Source organism: Meles meles, chromosome 14, assembly GCF_922984935.1.
Source record: "Meles meles chromosome 14, mMelMel3.1 paternal haplotype, whole genome shotgun sequence".
NCBI classification, from domain to species: Eukaryota; Metazoa; Chordata; class Mammalia; order Carnivora; family Mustelidae; genus Meles; species Meles meles.
In genome coordinates, this window is record NC_060079.1 from 77,501,824 (window position 1) to 77,521,121 (window position 19,298).

At 39.5% G+C, this 19,298-nt stretch overlaps 1 protein-coding gene across 3 annotated transcripts in view; it reads left to right on the forward strand.

Moving 5' to 3' along the window:
* The window catches only part of BIVM (basic, immunoglobulin-like variable motif containing), a 43,126-nt gene that overhangs the window by 10,793 nt on the left and 13,035 nt on the right, over window positions 1–19,298 (forward strand). For all 3 annotated transcript variants that reach the window (XM_046028206.1, XM_046028208.1, XM_046028207.1), the window contains exons 3-6: window positions 1,333–1,459; window positions 9,177–9,272; window positions 9,887–9,991; window positions 10,214–10,308. In XM_046028206.1, coding sequence (XP_045884162.1) covers window positions 1,333–1,459; window positions 9,177–9,272; window positions 9,887–9,991; window positions 10,214–10,308 — 423 coding nt within the window. The remainder of the gene's footprint in view (window positions 1–1,332; window positions 1,460–9,176; window positions 9,273–9,886; window positions 9,992–10,213; window positions 10,309–19,298) is intronic.

Genomic DNA, 19,298 nt, shown 5'->3' on the forward strand with positions numbered 1-19,298 from the left:
AATAAAATAATAAAATTTGATTTTTATAACAGATTTGATTATTTCATTAAAAATCTAGTATGTGTGAAAAGTAGTAAGTATTTGAGCATAGCTGTCTGAAATGTTAATGGTATTTTAGTGATGCGAAACTTGAATTTTATTTATTAACATGTATTTTAAAGTTTTTATTTAGATTCATCAGTTAACATACAGTGTTACATGAGTTTCGGGTGTGCAATATAGTGATTAATCACTTCCATACGTCACCCGGTGCTCACCACAAGCTCATTCTGTAATTCCCATCACCTAGCTCACCCATCCCTTCTGGTGACTATCAGTTTGTTCTTATAGTTAAGGTTTTAATTAAATAATTTTTCCCTGAATAATCCACTATCATTATTCAGAAATAAAAGTATAAACATTGGGGCACCTGGGTGGCTCAGTGGGTTAAAGCCTTTGCCTTCGGCTCAGGTCATGATCCCAGGGTCCTGGGATCAAGCCCCGCATCAGGTTCTCTGCTCAGCAGGGAACCTCCTTCCCTTCCTTTCTCAATGCCTACTTGTGATCTCTATCTGTCAAATAAATAAATAAAATCTTTAAAAAAAAGTGTAAACATTAAGCAGAGCAAAGTCTAATTTCATTTTTGTCTTCTTTTTATCTAGCTCCCAATTCCCCTCCCCCTTAGGTAACTACTATTATTTGCCTTATGTGTCTTTTGGAGAGATTGGTGTGTGTGTGTGCATGTGTGTGTGCATTCACTATTGAGCACGGGTGCGTGCGCACACACCCACACCCACACCCAGAAAGGGGACTTTGTTTTCCATTCTAGTTCCTGGTACTAAAGTTGCATTTTAATAATGTACATGTAAGCAGCATCCTTAATTCATTTTGTGGTATCTACAAGGCCTGGAGTTATTTTTAAATATCACATCATTGCATTATTGGATCTAGTGCTTTTAATCTTTTAACAGAGTTACATTAATGTGTTTTTATTGTTGCTTAGAAAGGATTCATTTTTGGAAAGTGGCATAGTTAAATATTTTACTCTTGGTAATTTGATTTTCTAAACCAAAGTTTTGTGATTGAGTCTTTTACTAGCGAAGCAACTAGACCAGGAATTGGAGTATAAGAATCTGATAGGAACTAACACTTGTGGTTCCTTAAACTTGTTTTTATTTTCTCTCTTTAAGCTAGAGGAATATTCTTGAAGATACATGTATTTCTTCAATATGTTTGCAAGTTTTTGGAGAACTAGTGGCATTGCTTTTTAGTTTTGTTACATAATTAATTGCATTGCCATGGTAGTTTATTTCATCTTGAGCGTTTTGCTTATTTTGTATTCTTGTATTCTAGGCAATGTAAAGAAACAAGTTTCCAAGAAAAAAACTTCAGATAAAAAAGGAAGACATCAAAGGGAGTGGCCTCAGTATTCTCCTCTTGAAGATATTAAGCAGCGGAAAGTACTAGATCTCAGAAGATGGTAATCTCTAAAAACTGACTTTTTTCCTTAACCACACAATACCACTGTCATACTTAATAAAGTTAACAGTATTTCCATAGTACCTGATTCCCAGGCTAAATTTAGATTTCCCGGATTTTTCTGAAGTATCTTAACACTTGGTTGTTCACAGTGGGACCCAACCATGAGCCACACCTTGTGTTTGCTTGTTGTGGCCTATATGGCTCTCTTAATTTAGAATAGTCTCTACCTCACTTCTCTTACCAGTTTTGGTTTGTTTAAGTCTAGAAGATTGACATCTTTTTTTTTTTTTTTTTAAGATTTTATTTATTTATTTGACACAGAGAAAGACAGTGAGAGGGAACACAAGCAGGGGGAGTGGCAGAGGGAGAAGCAGGCTTCCTGCTGAGCAGGGAGCCTGATGTGGGGCTCGATCCCAGGACCCTGGGATCCTGACCTGAGCCGAAGGCAGACGCTTAACTGGCTGAGGCACCCAGGTGCCCCGAAAATTGACTTCTTAAAGAGACTTGGCCAGATATCTTGTAGAATGTCCTACCTTCTGGATTTGTCTAATTTTTTTCCCTTGATAGTTGTCTAAATTATTTCTATAACCTTAGTATTTCCTGCAAGCTGGAAACTAGACATAAAGACTTGGTTTAGATTCTGGTTGAACATTCAAGGCAGGAATACTGCCCACGTGGGATCCTGTGGCTCCATATTGCATCGCATCAGGAGGTACATAGTATCTGGTCATCCAGTATTCGATTCTAAGAGTGATTACTGGTTTTCAGTGGTGACAGCCTAGCCCACACTGCCGAGTTTTTTTGTTCCCCTTCTACAACCGTCATGTAATCAGTGGAGTGACAGCGGTCCCAGGCTGATGTCCTGTCCCCATTAACTTCCCACCTTTTGGCTTTAGCCAAACCTGTTGACAATTATTCCCTGAATCCTTGTTGTAAAATGGTGATATTTCAAATTTCCATTATTTTATTCTCCTTTTATTAGCTGATATTCTTCTAATAAGAAGAGCCTTCACCCACCAATTGGGGCTTTTTGGTTACCTTAGAATATAGAATATAGTTCCTATTCTAAAGAAAAAAAATATTTAATTAATGATAGCTTTTAAATATTACTAGTCTATGATTTGAGGTCTAAAAAATTATTTGTATGAGATTTTAAAAACATTAGAATTTATCACTTATTTAATGAGTTTTGGACCCTTTACTATAGGTTGAGAATACAGAGAGGCACAAACATGGCCCTTGTTTTCTCAAGGTTTAAAATCTAGGTGAGAAATGGGAACTAAGCATAAAAATATCAAATATCTCAGGCAATCTGTCAGATGGTGAGTATGAATACACTACCAGCGTGAGGAGGTAATGAGGAGCTCGATCTTAAGAAATGCCTCACTGAGGAGCTAGGTCTTCAGAGAGGAAATCCAAGGGGATGGAGGGTCCAAAGGCCTTTGAATGGATGGTAGGAAAGTGTCTTGCTTTTTTGTAATGAAGATTAGACAAGCTTGTCTGGAATGAAGCTCAGAGAGCTAAGAAACATGGTGAATAAGTAGATATTGTATTGAAACTGAAGAGAGCCAGACTCCGACGTTCATGTTCTTTCTTTGTGACACCTGTCATGTAGGTCTTGGACACCAGGCTAAGGATTTAGCTTTTTTTTTTTCTTCTGATGTAGAGAGAAGCCATTGATGATTTCTTAACAAAAGGGCATTTTACAATAAACTGGTAGTAATAAATCTATAGAGTGTGTTGGAGGACACTATAATCAAAAACAGTAATTTTAGTTTCTTTGTCCATTTTTGCTTCTAATCCCTTAGATGTAAGATATGTTTAAGAACAGATTGGATAATTGTATTTTAATAGTATAACATGTGAAGCCATAAAGGCTTGGATGAGGAGGACAGATGGGAAAAATAACTTGAGGGGAAAAATTGCCAGGATGACAAGCTCATATCCCACTGAGAATATTACAAGATTAGGGTTGAAGTGGAAACACCCATAGGAAATAGTAGAAAGTCAGTTAAAGCTGTAGGCCAGTCATGAGCAAGATCAGTAAAACAAGTTTGGATTGATAAAGAAACAGGGAGAATCTTAAGGGTGCTCATCACTACCTACAGAAATACAGGTAGGGGCTGCGGAAGGAGACGTTCTCCTGATCTGATTGCCACTCAGTTATCTTACCCGCTCATTTCCAGCCAAGGACAGTGCCTCTAGCGAACTGCTGGGAATGGAGTGATGGCAAGAGTGGACCATAGGCCACACATTACCTGGTTTCAAAACATTACAGAGTTGCATAATCAAAACAGTGTGGTCCTGGCATAAAGACAGATATGTAGACAAATGGGTCAGAATAGAAAGCCCAGAAATAAACACTCATGTAAATAGGCAAACAATTTTCAGTGAGGGTACCAAGACCACGGAATAGAGGAAGGACAGTGTTTTCAGCAAATGGTGTCGGGAAAAGAGGCTATCTTCCTGCAAAAGAATGAACTTGACCCTTACTTTTCACCATACACAAAAATAAATTCAAAATCGGTTAAAGACATAAATGTAAAGATCTAAAACTCCTAGAAGAAAACATAGGGGGAAATTTCATGATGTTGGATTTGACAATGGTATCTGAGATAAGACACCAAAAGCCCAGGTAATAAAAGCAAAAATAGACAAATGGAATTATGCTAAGCCTTAAAACTTCTATGCATCAAAGGAAATAATCAATACAATGAAAAAGCATCCTACAGAATGGGAGGAAATATTTGCAGATCATATATCTGATAAGGGGTTAATATCCAGAATATGTAAAAATTCCTACGGTTCAGCAACAGCAAAAATACCAAAGAACCTGATTAAAAAATGGGCAAAGGACCTGAATTGACATTTCTCCAAAGAATATGCAAATGGCCAACAAGCATACAAAAAGATCTTCAGCATCATTAATCATCAGAGAAATGCAAATCAGAATTGCAGTTGACATTACCTCACACCCATTAGGATGGCCACTATCAAAAATGCAGAAAATAGTAATTATGGGCAAGGATATGGAAAAATTGGAACTTTTGTATGCTGTTGGTGGGAATATAAAATTATGAAATGGTACAACCCTTATGGAAAATTATAGAAGTTTCTCAAAAAAATTAAAATAGAATGAATGTCATAGGCTGAATGTTTGTATCTCCCCCCATTTCATACACTGAAATCCTAACCCCCAAAGTGATGGTATTAGGAGGTGGGACCTTTGGGAAGTAGTTAGGTCACGAGGGTGCAGCCCCTGTGAATGGGATTAGTGCCTTGTAAGAAGACAGGAAGAGGGAACATCATGCTTCATGATGGGAGGATACAATGAGAGGATAGTCATATGCTAAACAGGAGGCAGTTTTTCATTGGATTTGCTAGCATCTCAATCTTGGATGTCTCAGCCTCCAGAACCGTGAGAAATAAATGTTGTTGAAGCTACGAGGTCTGTTGTAATTTATTATGGCAACCTGAGCTAAGGCACCATATGATCCAGTAATCCCAAATCTGGGTATATATCCAAAAGAATTGAAAGCAGGATCTTGAAGACATATTTGCATACTATGTTCATTGCATCATTATTCACAATAGCAGAGAGGGGGAAGCAGCCCAAGTGTTCATCGATGAAGGAGTAAAGAAAACGTGCTATATCCCTAGAATGGAATATTATTCAGCCTTAAAATAGAAGGAATTCTGACACATGCTACAACATAGATGAACTTTGAGGACATTATGCTATATGAAATAAGCTGGACACAAAAAGACCAGTAATGTGTGATTCACTTATAAGAGATACTTAAGAGTCATCAAAATCATAAAGACAGCATGTAGGATGGTGGTTGCCAGTAACAAAAAGATAAATACTGTAGATTTCACTTATATGAAGTGTACAGTAGTCAGACTCATAAAGATGGAAAGAAGAATGGTGGTTGTCAGGACTGACAGGAGGAGAAAAAGTATGTTGTCCAGTGGGTGTAGAGTTTCAATCTTGCAAGGTGAGAAAGTTCTAGAGATCTCTTTCATAACAATATGAATATAGCTAACTTTACTCAACTGTACCCTTAAAAATGGTTAAGATGGTAAATTTTATGTTGTGTTTCTACCAAAATTATTTTAAATCAACGAAAATGGGGGGCAGATTTGACGATGGGAATCGAAGATAGGAGACAACTCTTCAGTGATAATCAGCTCTATTCAAGGATGAGTAAAAATCATAGAGGAAGCAACTTGATATATGTATATCAAAGTTGCAAATAAGCATAACCAGGGACAACTGCAGAAGGCATATACATCGCTGGGAGCGTTAGTCTAGGAAGTAAAGTTAAAATTCAGAATAATTCCTTTATATCAAAAAAGTAACTTACACACTTTTTGAAATGAATTCAAAGAAGAGATTGTATGACAACAGAAGGAAGTAATTGACGTGCCCTTGGAAAGAAGTAGAGGACAAAAAAAAAAAAAAAGTCATTGTAGATGTGAAAACCACATTAGGAGCAAGAGAAAAAAACCCAACCCAGTGAAAAACACAATCAAGTCAATGGTGAGCCAGTATGAGGAAATCACACAAAACTCACATAGAAAAGAATAAAGACATAAAAATGCTTAAAGAACAGATAAGTATTGGGGCTCCTGGCTGGCTCAGTCGGGGAACGTGTGACTTTTGATCTTGGGGTTGTGACTTTGAGTACCACATTGGGTGTAGAGATGACTTAAAAATAAAATCTTAAAAAGAAAAAGACAGAGCAGATAAATATGGCTAACAGAGGTTCCAAATAGCACTAACTGGTATTCTCGAGGAAGAGATCAGAACAAATAGAAAAAAAAAAATCATTTGAAGACACAACTGGAAGGAATGTTCCCAAAATAAGGAAAGGCTAGAGTCTGCAGATTGAAAGGGTAAATTGTATCCCAGGGAAGGAACATCGATTGATGAGCACCAAGGCATGTTCTAGGCGAGTTACTGAAAGTCAAGCATAAGGAATCCTGGGCTCCAGGTGCAAAACCAGTTATACGAAGGGAAATTACCCCTTTGGTCTCGGTCTTCACCATGGCAGCGCTGGCTACCAGGCTACTGTGGAGTCATGTTTCTCGGGAGAGAAAAAGTCACCAAATGTCACATTCACATTGTCATTCAAGTGTGGAAGCAACAGACTCCCAATCACGTGAGAATTCAGCGACTACAATACTCATGAACACGTAGCCATTCAACAAGGAATGTAAACCACTCAAAGTATTGGAGGGGAAGAAAAGGAATGGAAAGCAGTAGGAAAAAAGTCATGTTGACTGCTAAGTCCATTTGTAGGAAATTGAGTTGCAGAACAGAATGTTGGTGGGAGCTGTGAATACCGGAGCACTTCCAGAAGTTAGCTTCTGAGTTCGAAACGAGAGTTTCTGGAATGAGAGTTCTGGAATGCTAACACTTTCTCAAGCCAGGATCATTTCTGTGCAAATAGATAAAAACAGAATCGTTCATAAAGTGTTCATTGGTTTTTTCTTTTGTGGATATAAACCAGTTTGCAGTCTTCCCTGGAGGATGATTAGTGTGTGACTTTCCTAGGGCTACCATAACAAAGGGCCATAAACTGGTGGCTTAGAACAGCAGAAACTCTCATAGCTCTGGAGGTTGAAAGTCTGCAGTCAAGCTGTTGGCAAGCCACATTCCCTCTGAAATCTGTGGGGTAGAATTTTCTGCTTCATCCTACCTCCCAGTGCTTTGATGGCAGCCCTTGGCATTCCTAGGCTTGCTGATGCGACACTTCCGTCTCTGTCTATGTTTCCTCCCACCGTGTGTCTGGGTCTTCGTCCGTCAGACATTCTTGTCTCTGTGTGTCCTTCTCCTCTTTTTATAAGAACACCAGTCATCTTGGATTAGGGGCCCACCCCTACTCCAGTGTGACTTATCTTAACTTGATTCCATCTGCAAAGACCCTGTTTCCAAATAAGGTTGTATTCATAGGTACCTGTGGTTAGGACTTCAGCATACCTTTTTAGGGAGGTGAAGTTCAATCCATAACAATTAGTGTGTTATGTGGCTACATGAAAACCATATAGTTGAGTGACCATGAACATCTTTTGTATCTTAGTCTTAAAGGTCCTGGTTCAGTCTATAGATACAAGGATTGTTGATTTGTATATGTGCCATTATGCATATTATATGTACCTATACAAATCTACATACATAGATCTGTAATTTTTATTTTTGTAATTAATTTTAAGGTCAGACTAAAGCTGTGTTTAGTGATAAGTCTTATTTCTCCTTTTTGTTTTGGCCACTGTTAGCACCTTTATTAGAAGGCAGTTGGGAGGTGCACCTTTCTGGCGCAGTCCATAGAACGTGTGACTCTTCATTGCGGGGTTTTGGGTTTGAGCCCCACATTGGGTGTAGAGATTCCTTAAAAAACAAACAAACAAACAAACTGGGGCATCTGGGTGACTCAGTCAGTTGGACATCTGCCTTCGGCTCAGGTCATGATCCCAGGGTCCTGGGATCAAGTCCCATATTGGGCTCCTTGCTCAGCAGGGAGCCTGCTTCTCTCTCTCTCTCCCTTTGCCCCTCCCCCTGCTCATGCTTGTGCTCTCGCTCTCTGTCAAATAAGTAACAATTAAAAAAAAAATCTAAAAAAAGAAGAAAGCAGTTGGGAAAAGGCAATTTGAAAGCCAATACTAGGGGCGCCTGGGTGGCTCAGTGGATTAAGCCGCTGCCTTCGGCTCAGGTCATGGTCTCAGGGTCCTGGGATCGAGCCCCGCATCAGGCTCTCTGCTCCGTGGGGAGCCTGCTTCCTCCTCTCTCTCTGCCTGCCTCTCTGCCTACTTGTGATCTCTCTCTGTCAAATAAATAAATAAAATCTTTAAAAAAAAAAAAAAGAAAGCCAATACTATTTCTTTCTTTCTGATTGTATGGTCTGTTTCTTTTCTCCTCTGTTCACATTAGCTGCAGTCACTTCTCTTGACACATGACAATTTGGAGCATTGTCTGGATTACTCAGTGCAACAAAATTGTGCCATGGAAGGCTTTTGTGCTACACTTTAAAATTCTCCCTGACGATGGAACCACTGCTTCTCACCCAGGGGTTTTTGTTGGACATAGTGGGTGAAAAACGGATGTTTTTTAGTTTGAGTTGAAGAATCTGAAAAATTGATACGTGGGGACAGTACTTTGTTTTGTTTCCCCAGTATTTTTTTTTCTTTAAAATTTTATTTATTTGTCAGGGAGTGAGAACGCAAGCAGGGGGAGCAGCAGGCAGAGGGAGAGGGAGAGGCAGGCTCCCCACTGCTCAGGGAGCTTGCCACTGGGCTCAATCCCAGGATGCTGGGATCATGACCTGAGCCGAAGGCAGCTGCTTAACTAACTAAGCCACCCAAGTATCCCTTGTTTTCCCAGTATTTTTGAAGTTGCAAATAATCATGTATGTAGCTCAATTAGGAGCTTACACTGAAATTTTACTAGTTGTTGTCTACATGTACATATCATTATTTTAACTAGTGGTTAGTTAAACTTAGCTAACTTTATTAAACTGGATGGTTTATTGTTGTTATGCATTGATGATACATTTAATAAATTTGAAAATATATTAACTGAGTAAAGATTGTACATTGGATTAGGTGAGTAAAGTTCTCAACATGCTAATACCTTTAACTGCCCTGAGTATTGTATTTCTATATGCATATTTTGTATTCATTCAAGTGAAGAAAACAGTCTTTTGTTCTCTCAGGTACTGCATAAGCCGCCCACAGTACAAGACTTCTTGTGGTATCTCCTCATTAATTTCGTGTTGGAATTTTTTATATAGCACGATGGGAGCTGGAAAGTAAGTATGTTAATTTATTGGTATCCCTAAATTCCAAATTCAGAAGTTATTTGGTATTGCTTTTTCTGTAATTAAAGATTTTTAAGAATAAGTTTTTCATACATCAAGAAAAAAATTGCTACATTTTGTTACAAGCCTTTACCTAAAAATAAGAAGCATGCATTATTTGTGACAAAATAAATATTAAGAATATAGTTGACCCTTGAAAACCACAGGGGTCAGGGCAGTCTACAATCCACATATAACTTTTGACTCCCCCGAATTCTAATGACTCATGGCCTCCTGTTGACCACAACCCTTACCAATAACATAAACAGTAGATGAACGCATGCTTGTGTGTTGCTTGTATTATATACTGTATTCTTACAATAAAGTAAGCTGGAGAAAAAATGTTGTTAAGAATATCATAAGGAAGAGAAATGTATTTAAAATACTACATTTTATTTAAAAAAAAATCTGTGTATAAGTGGATCCGTGCAGTTTAAACCCATGTTGTTCAAGGGGCAACTGTATTCCTAAAATTGTTTGTAAATCGGATGAGCGTATCAGCATGGAGACAGGTCATATTTGCATATGACTGGAACTGTAAAATGAAGGCAGTATTTCTCTTGCAGTCTTCCACCTATTACCCAAGAAGAAGCTTTACATATTTTGGGCTTTCAACCCCCATTTGAAGATATTAGGTTTGGCCCTTTCACTGGAAATACAACACTTATGAGGTATGACGTCCTTGCTTCCAGACAATACCTTATTTCTAGTTCTGCAGAATAACAGTGCTGTAGATGTGCGTTGATAGTAAAACCGTGGTTCCAGCTGCTGGGCCCCAGCCTCTGGGAGAGATGCCAAATTTGGGTGCTGCCTGAATTTTGCTGGAATTGGAATAGCGGCATCTGAGCTATGGAACTGTTATACGAGCAAATTTTCATATTTGTCATTTTTAGGTGGTTTAGGCAAATTAATGACCACTTCCACGTAAAAGGATGCTCGTATGTTCTATATAAGCCTCATGGGAAGAATAAGACAGCTGGAGAAACTGGTAAGTAATATGCAGAAGATTTTTACACACACACACACACACACACACACACACACCCATGTGCACATACATGCTTTAGGATCCATCTCAAAGATTTGTTGATTTGGTTCATGGGGCATTATGCAAACCTTAAACACAGTCTGTTACTTTTATATGTCTTTATCCAAGGGGGAACTCATACTAGAAATCTGTAGGATACTTCTCTTTACATGGGTAAATATTTTTAGCTCTTCTCATCTTTGCATGCAGAACTTTTAGAATTTTAAAGTATGTCCTAAACACTACTTTGGTGCATTGCTTGAATTGTTTGGACCTATGGTGTGTGTACGTGCGTGCCTGTGTGTGTGTGCACATGTGTGTGCATGCCAATAAAATTCTTCCAGGAAGCAACATGGAAATTGCAGCTCCTCTTCCTAAAAAGGAATGCCAGGATTTTAGAATATTTGATGTTAGGCCTGCATAGTGACAACATGTCTAACAACAGGACTATGGATTTTTTATTTTTTCCATTTTGGATTTTTTTTTTTAAGATTTTATTTATTTACTTAACAGAGAGGGAGAAACAGTAAGAGAGGGAACATAAGCAGGGGGAGTGGGAGAGGGAGAAGCAGGCTTCCAGCTGAGCAGTGAGCCCGATGCAGGGCTCAATCCCAGGACCCCGGGATCACGACCTGAGCAGAAGGCAGACGCTTAACTGACTGAGCCACCCAGATGCCCCAGGACAGTGGATTTTGAAAGTGACGTAGTTCTGTTACAGAATAGTCTTGGCTATAACACAGGGTAATGGAATTTATCTTCAGGATTGTTTTAGTTATATGCTAATTATACTGACAATTTCCATCTTTCACATTTCACCATAGACGTTTGACTTTACTAACCAGAAAATTATAGTTAAAGAAAAAATTATTCTGACACTTGTTAAAATGATCAGGAAGTCGGGGCACCTGGGTGGCTCAGTGGGTTAAAGCCTCTGCCTTTCGCTCAGGTCATGATCCCAGGATCCTGGGATCGAGTCCCGCATCGGGCTCTCTGCTGGGCAGGGAGCCTGCTTCCTCCTCTCTCCCTCTCTCTCTCTCTCTCTCTCTCTCTCTCTCTTTCTCTGCCTGCCTCTCTCCCTACTTGTGATCTCTATCTGTCAAATAAATAAATAAAATCTTTAAAAAAAATGATAAGGAAGTCTTCCTTCGAGACTGTCGTAATGGATTATTATCATGGGGGTGGAGATGGGATTCAACCCTGAGTACAGCAAAGACTAATTTATGGTCAGTTAGCAAATGAGGGGATGGTCAGCAGATGGGAGGTTACTATAAGGGGACATGAAGAGGGATTAGGAGGATTCTTGCTAACTGGTCTGAGAGGATTCTAATAGTAGGCAGGGCAAGGGCAGGCTACAGGCTTGGACACCAACAGCGGGGCATGAGGAAACTGGTCAGGGATGGTGGGTGAGAGAGTCTCTCTAAACTGGCTTAGCGGGATTCTTGTTGAAGCTGGATGAGCCAAGGATAGACACGGAAGGCTGAGGTGGAGACCTCATAGAGAAGAAGGCTCCAAGAAACCTAACCAGTCTGGACAAAGTGAGAGGGTACTTGGTTTATCACAGCGGAGGACTGAAGAGAGAGTAGGATATATTCTGTTGACCTGTAGCAGGTGTATCAAGTTGGTTCTGAGTCAGGCATATTGGGAGTTGACGTGTCGGTTTCTACACACACTGGTTCTGTGACCTTGAACAAGGCGTTTAGGACCGCCTACTGAGCCCGGTGTAGACCTTTGTCTTTCCATATCTGTACACATCCCATAGGGTCACTGCAAAGATAAAAAGAGACATATTTGTAATATACCTAGCTCCTTGTCTGACACAGAGTCAGGACTCAGTAAATGTTAGCTTTTATTCCTACTCCCTGAATTCTGTGCATTTACAGAGAACCTGTCCTTGTGGAAAAAGCAGCTTTTTAAATGAATGGTGTGTTTTTCTGTTTCTGTGTGTGTGTGTGTGTGTGTGTGTGTGTACGTGTGTGTGGGTTTTTTTTTTTTTTTTTCCTGTTTCTAGTGAGACTATCAGCACACCCCCCTCAGGAACTGGTCAGACAGTTAAAAACCATGAAAGGATATACTTTCCAGTTTGCTAATTTTCTCTTCCAATGTTGTCTAGTTGGCTTTTTAAAGAAATTGTCCATTGAATTTCAGTTTTTAAAAGAATTGTCATGTTTTTCATTCCAGAATATCTAGTTCTTTTTCAAACCTGCTTAAAAAAATTTTTTTAAGCTTGAGGTATAATTGGCCTATAACATGATATTAGTTCTGGCTCCATAACATAATAATGATTTGCTATCGTATGCATTGCAAAATGACCAACACAATAGGTGTGGCTCACATCTGTCACCACACATAGTTACAGATTTCTTGTGATGAGGACTTTCAAACTTTACTTCCTTTACAGCTTTCAACTCTACAATACAGCATCAGTAACCAGAGTCTCCTTGCTGTACATTACATCCCCATATCTGGCTGATTTTATAACCACAAGTTTGTACCTTTAACTACCTTCACACATTTCATCTTCCCCATTTTATTTTATTTTTTTATTATTATTATTTTTAAAGATTTTATTTATTTATTTGACTATTGTTATTTTTAAAGATTTTATTTATTTATTTGACAGACAGAGATCACAAGTAGGCAGAGAGGCAGGCAGAGAGAGAGGAGGAAGCAGGCTCCTGGCTGAGCAGAGGGTCCGATGCCGGGCTCGATCCCAGGATTCTGGGATCATGACCTGAGCTGAAGGCAGAGGCTTTAACCCACTGAGCCACCCAGGTTCCCCCCCCCCATTTTATTTTTTAAGGTCTCTTTTTTCTTACAGTTTCAAGCCCCCTTTATTTTTTTGTTCCAAATACATTAAACATTTTTCCCCCTGTATTTAATCTAATATTGAAAATTTGTCTGATTCTACTTTCTTTTGTTTCTTTTGGATTTCACTTGACATGCCGTGTTTCCTTGTGTATTTAATTTTTTAAAACTGTAATCTGTTTAGTTGGATCTACTTCTGTGGCAGTGTTTGGGGCTTGGTTTGAATTTAAGAATCTTGAGAGATTTGTATTTGGTTTTACCCATTTCCTGGAGACCTGGGACAATTTTTACTTAAACTCTCTAATTGAGGATTTTTGTTGTGATGAGACAGGTGGCGTCATTTTGAACTGGCTTATGATTTTGAATTCTTAGGGGAAATCTTTCCTCCACTATCAATCCAAAATTTGGACAGAGACATTTCTTCGATCTCTGTTCCGTGTAGTCAGTTTATTTCTGGTTCACCTTTAAACTGCGTCGTGTTGCCCTAGCTTTGCATGGGCTCCCTCCTCTTGTCCTCTTGCAAGGGAAGGCAAACCTTACCTCCACCTGTCTTGGGTTTTCAGCTGAGACCTGTAACTAAAAGACAGATGAACAAGTTTATTAACCTGTACAGCACACTTCAGGTGGGAGAAACCTCGGTGAAAAGTAACTCAGCCTGGGCTTAGAACAGCTTACTTAACATCTGCAACAAAGAACAATACATTTGTAGAGAAGTGAGGGGATAAAGGGAGGCGATTTTGGGAGCCCAGGGCGTCCCGGGAAGGTTACTCATAGGGCGGGAACTAATGGAAGAAGGTTGTTTGCAGATTCCTCTGGTGCTGTATTTGGGCTAAGAGTCCTGTCTCCCGTAAAAGGAGAATTTATATCCTGCCTTTAGGTAGGGAAGGGGAGGGTTGAGAAAGCTTTTCCTGCATTTGTGTCTTCTTAATTGTCTTCCACTCAAAATAATTTTTATGTCTAAGAGGCATATTTTGGGTGACAGGCATATTTTGGTTTCCTTCCTGCTCTGTCCTGGGTACCCCTAGCCTTATTTCCTGCAGACCTCCTGCAGAAATCAGAGTAGAAGCTTACCTTCTATGGGGTTTAGCAGAAACCCTCAGCACAAAGGTCTTTGTAGGACTTCCACTTTTATTTCTTGTTCAATCTCTGGAAATCCTTCAGTTATATATTTTAACATATCTTTTAAATATTTTATCTAGTAATTTTGTTATGTCATTGGCAGGGTTTTTTAGGGTCTCTGTATCCCAAGGAAGAAAAACTATTTAAACCATGGATCAATTTAAAAACTTAATGTTTTATGTAATTGTATTTATTTTCACATTTACGTTCTATTGTATGAAATAGTCCTAAACTCAGAATTTTTTAGACAACAACATACTATGAATACTATGAATATTTCTGTGATAAGCTTATGTATTATGATCAATGTCTATCTCTTTAAGCCATATTTATTTGCAGATACAAATATAGGAACTAACCCAGTCACAGTTTAATTAGCAGGGGTACTGTTGCAGGATTTCGGGGTTCTGGTCTCACGGAGTTGAAGAATGAATTTTGAGGCACAAAAGGGTGAAATCAAGTGAAAGTTCATTAAGTGAAGGTGAGAGCAGAAAGGAATGAAAACAACTCTCTAGAGTGAGAGGGGTCCTGAATGTGTTGTCACCGTGGGCTTTTGAGAACTGACTGGGAAGCTTGTGGCCTTGATGTTCTTCTGCGATCTTGGTTTGTTCCCTTATCTCTTGTTCCTCTCTGTCTTGGCATCTCCACCTGCCTGGAATAGTTCTGGAGTCCAGTTAGGGGAGTCAGGGGCCTCCTGTCTCTCCTGCCTAGACCTTTCCCCTTCCCTCTCCTTGGGATGGGACCTGTGGGCAGAAAGAGCTATTCTGGGATTGTGAGGAGTGGTATACTTTTTAGTTAGTGGGGGTTAGGGATAGTACAAGTCTCCAAGATCTGGAAGCAAGGCTTTCCGGACCTTGAGTGGCCAGTTGTTGCCAAGATAAATAAAGTTCCATTTAACCACGAAGGCACTAAGGCAGCCCAGGGTTCTTTGAAGAAGGTCACGCTCTGCATGTTTCAGGTGTCTATCAGTGGGCTGCAAACTGTTAAGGAGATTTTATTTTAAGCTACATTTCTTTTGCCTTTGTTTCTCATATCAGTACTAGTTATGGATATATATAGAGTTTTCATAAGCTATCATTCATTTTAGTGGCTTGGCTTTCATTTGGTATATATCAATTATTCCTGCTTTAATACCGAATGTTTTATACAGTTTAGGGGTTTTAAGATCTTTGGTCTGTTTTTGTTGTTGTTGTTTGTTTGTTTTTGTCTTTTAAAAATCAGCATGGACAAGGAAGGAGCATCTTTGGTAATCCTGCTGATTCCTTAATGTACTTTTTACTAATATTTAATCATCTCTGCCTGTTAGCCCCAGACACATTTGCTAAGAATGTATATATGTTTTGTTCTAGGAAAGAGATATCTTATACTTTATTTCTTCAAATTAAAAGAAAATAATATTAATTACATTGGTTCTAGATTTTTTTCCTTGCCAGGTGTGATGGTAGCTTATAGTATCAGTCTGCAGAACAAGACGCTCATCGTTATCATGATTGTTTTATAGATCATACTGACCATTGTCATCTTGCTCATGTTTTAGCTTCTGAGGGTAATTTCATTTATTTTTAAATTTTTTAAAAGACTTTATTTATTTGAGAGAGAAAGAGAGAGAGAGTGCTTGACCTTGTGAGTGGTAGATGGGGGAGTAGCAGGGGAAGAGGGACAAGCAGACTCCTTGCTGACTGTGGAGACAGCCACTGGGCTTGATTTCAGAACCCTGAGATCATGACCTGAGCTGAAATAGAGTCGGAGCTTAACGGACGGAGCCACCCAGGTGCCCCAGGTAATTTCACTTAAATGTAAGAGCATTTTGATATATTTTGCTTTATATTCCTACTTTTCAGTTTTTTAAAAATTAATTTTATAGTAATAAAACCATCTTTTAGTGGGAGTTTAGTGCGTGCTAGGCGCCGTGCCGACTTACTTGCTTTAATTCTGTAGAAGTCCTGTACAGATGGGTCATTTCCTCCTTCCCCGAGGAGGAAGCAGACATGGGAAGTTCGAAGAGCTGAACAGGGTTGCGCAGCTAGTGAGTGGTACAATCAGGCGTCAGACCTGGTCGTCCTGATTTCACATCTCAAACCTAACCACTTGTTGTTCTGTGGGTCCCGTGTTGGCTTCTTTTAATGAACCTAGTGCATTTTAGAGCTCTTGTATAGTTGACATTGTTTATAATTAACATATGTCATTTTCAGCAATAAAATTATATGCTGATAGAAACATTACTAAAGATTTTTTTCCCCAAAATGCTCTATTTCTCCTTAGCACAGAGGTTTTATTTTGATTTTCAGATTTTTAAAAAAGATTTTATTGATTTATTAGAGAGAGAGAGACAGAGATAGCAACAGAGATAGCAAAAGAGAGTGAGAAGCAGGCTCCCTGCTAAGCAGGGAGCGTGATGGGGCTCAGTCCCAGGACCCCGGAGATCATGACCTGAGCCGAAGGCCGATGCTCAACTGACTGAGTCACTCAGGTGCCCCATATATTTTTCTTGTTTAAAAAGTATCTGCCAGGATGACTATTACCGGCATCAGCGTTACTGGACTGTCATCTAGTCAGTGGGTTTGGGACAATTTTTGTGAAAGGAAATGGATACTTTTTAGAAGACCTTTATTTTATTTTATTTTTATTTATTTTTTAAAGATTATATTTATTTATTTGCTAGAGAGAGACAGAGGGACCGCATGAGCAGGGGGAGGGACAGAGGGAGAGGGACAAGCAGACTCCCTACTGAGTGGGGAGCGCAACGCGGGGCTTGATTCCAGGACCCTGAGATCATGACCAGAGCTGAGGTCAGATGCTTAACCGACTGAGCCACCCAGGTGCCCCCGACCTTGATTTTATTATAAGATTTCTGCATTTATTTTCATAGGGTAAGTAGAATGTTTTCCTGGCCCCAAAGATTTGAACATTCTCCAGTTATTACAAAGTGAAATAATGATTCTATTCATTAAAGCTCTTAAAAAATTTACACTGAAGATGGGATTTTGCTGGAGCAAGGGTGTCATGGCACGGTAAGTAGTAATGTGAGCCAGCACCTCCCCTGTGGGACACCCACCCTTCTCTGGTGACTGAGCATGTATGGCCTGTGAGCCTTCATGACTTGCATGCTCAATCCATAGAATAAATATTAGTAAAACTTAATTTTTTCTAGTGTGACAATAAAGAAAAATAAAAGTTCTAATATTTTGTTTCTGTGCCCCAAGGGGTCTTGTGTAACCACTTGGGTGTGGCCATGCTGAGCATCATAAACCCAGAGCAGCAATTGGCAGAACTTTTCTATAAATAATGCAATAATTAATGGGAGGATATCACATGGATGTGTATGAGACAATGGAAAAGTGCTGTGATATACTCCTTGGGCTGCTGTCCCAAGACTGCATCATGTATGAAGCTGCCAGGAGACACCAGCCTAAGACTCATGAGTCCTTTACTTGCTTGTCTTATTGCCTACCAATCAGAAGAGGATTTCATGACTCCTCTCTTCATGAAGAGAGTTCATGAATTTTTGTTGTATTACTGTCAGAAGCACCCAGGTAGAGGGTCAGGACCTATGCAGAGAAAGGTCGGTAAAATTCAAGGAAATCAGGGGAGTCACCAAGACTCAGAAAGTACAATATGAAAGAAAATATGATATCAGAAAGAATATGGTATCAAAGAAAATCTGAGTATAGCAGAAGCATCAGTTATATAAATTTAAGTGAATTCCCAAAGTAAGAAAATGTAGTTACTTATTAATGGGATGTGGGAAAATACTAATAGGGCCGTGGAGACAGTTGATTTAGGAACCACCGTTCCAGAATTTTAAACATGTTTTGCTCAAATATCCTGTTCAACTTTAAGATTTTATGCCCTACTTTTTTTTTTTTTTTAAGATTTTATTTATTTATTTGACAGGCAGAGATCACAAGTAGGCAGAGAGGCAGGCAGAGGAGGAAGCAGGCTCCCCGCTGAGCAGATAGCCCAATGTGGGGCTCGATCCCAGGACCCTGGGATCATGACCTGAGCCGAAGGCAGAGGTTTAACCCACTGAGCCACCCAGGCGCCCCTGCCTGACTTTTATTAGAAACTCCCTCATTTGCAGATATTTTCAGTGTTTGTATTTTGTTTTATTTTCTAACAGCCTAGTAGTCCTTCATGACTTTTTTAACTTAATGATTTGATGTGTAGATTCACCAGTGTCCCTAGTAATCTGGGCTATGTGGCCCTGGCCCCTACAGACTTTTTTTACCCATATGTTCACACTTTCTGCAATATCTGCCAGGTCTTTTTCACTGAGAGTGGAATGTACTACCCATTCCCTTATTCCCCTGCCCAATCCCCTTTCCTTGGCAGGGGGAGCTTCATTGCTGCTGTTCCTTCAAATGAATTTTAATAATATATTTTCCCAGTTTTCTTTGTTTTCATTTTCCCTATTACAATACTTGAATTCTGACTTTGTCGTTTTCTATGTGTATTTCCTGGAGGATTTGGCATTTTCTTGTCTTCCTCCTCAATAATCAGTTGTTCTGCTCAAAGCCGGCTTTATCGCTGAAGCTCTCCCTGCTGCTTCACGTGCCAGTCCCTCTTCATTCCTACAAGGCGGATTATTTGCATCTGTCATTTGTCATTTGGCCTGTGCAGCCTTATGTTTCATCTTCTCAGTGTGTCTGTCTAGCTCTTTAACTGTAGCCTTCAGTAGCCCTGAGTTCATATATGGCGACCATGACCTCGCAGGGGCTGCCCTCCAACTTCTGACCATATTCAGAAGAAGGGTAGTACACGTGTCAAGCAAAAGACCTTTCTGTTCTCCCTCTTTGTGGAAGAAAGAGTTGAAAAACTGGCTTTTCTCGTTTGTCTCTGGGATGTTCAGTAGTGAAAACCATTGTCCCTTGTTGCTGTTCCCTTGAAAAAACACTTTGAGATGCATATTTTCTTTCTTTCTTTTTTTTTTTTAAGATTTTTATTTATTTATTTGACAGAGAGATTACAAGTAGGCAGAGAGGCAGGGAGAGAGAGAGGGGGAAGCAGGCTCCCCGCCCAGCAGAGAG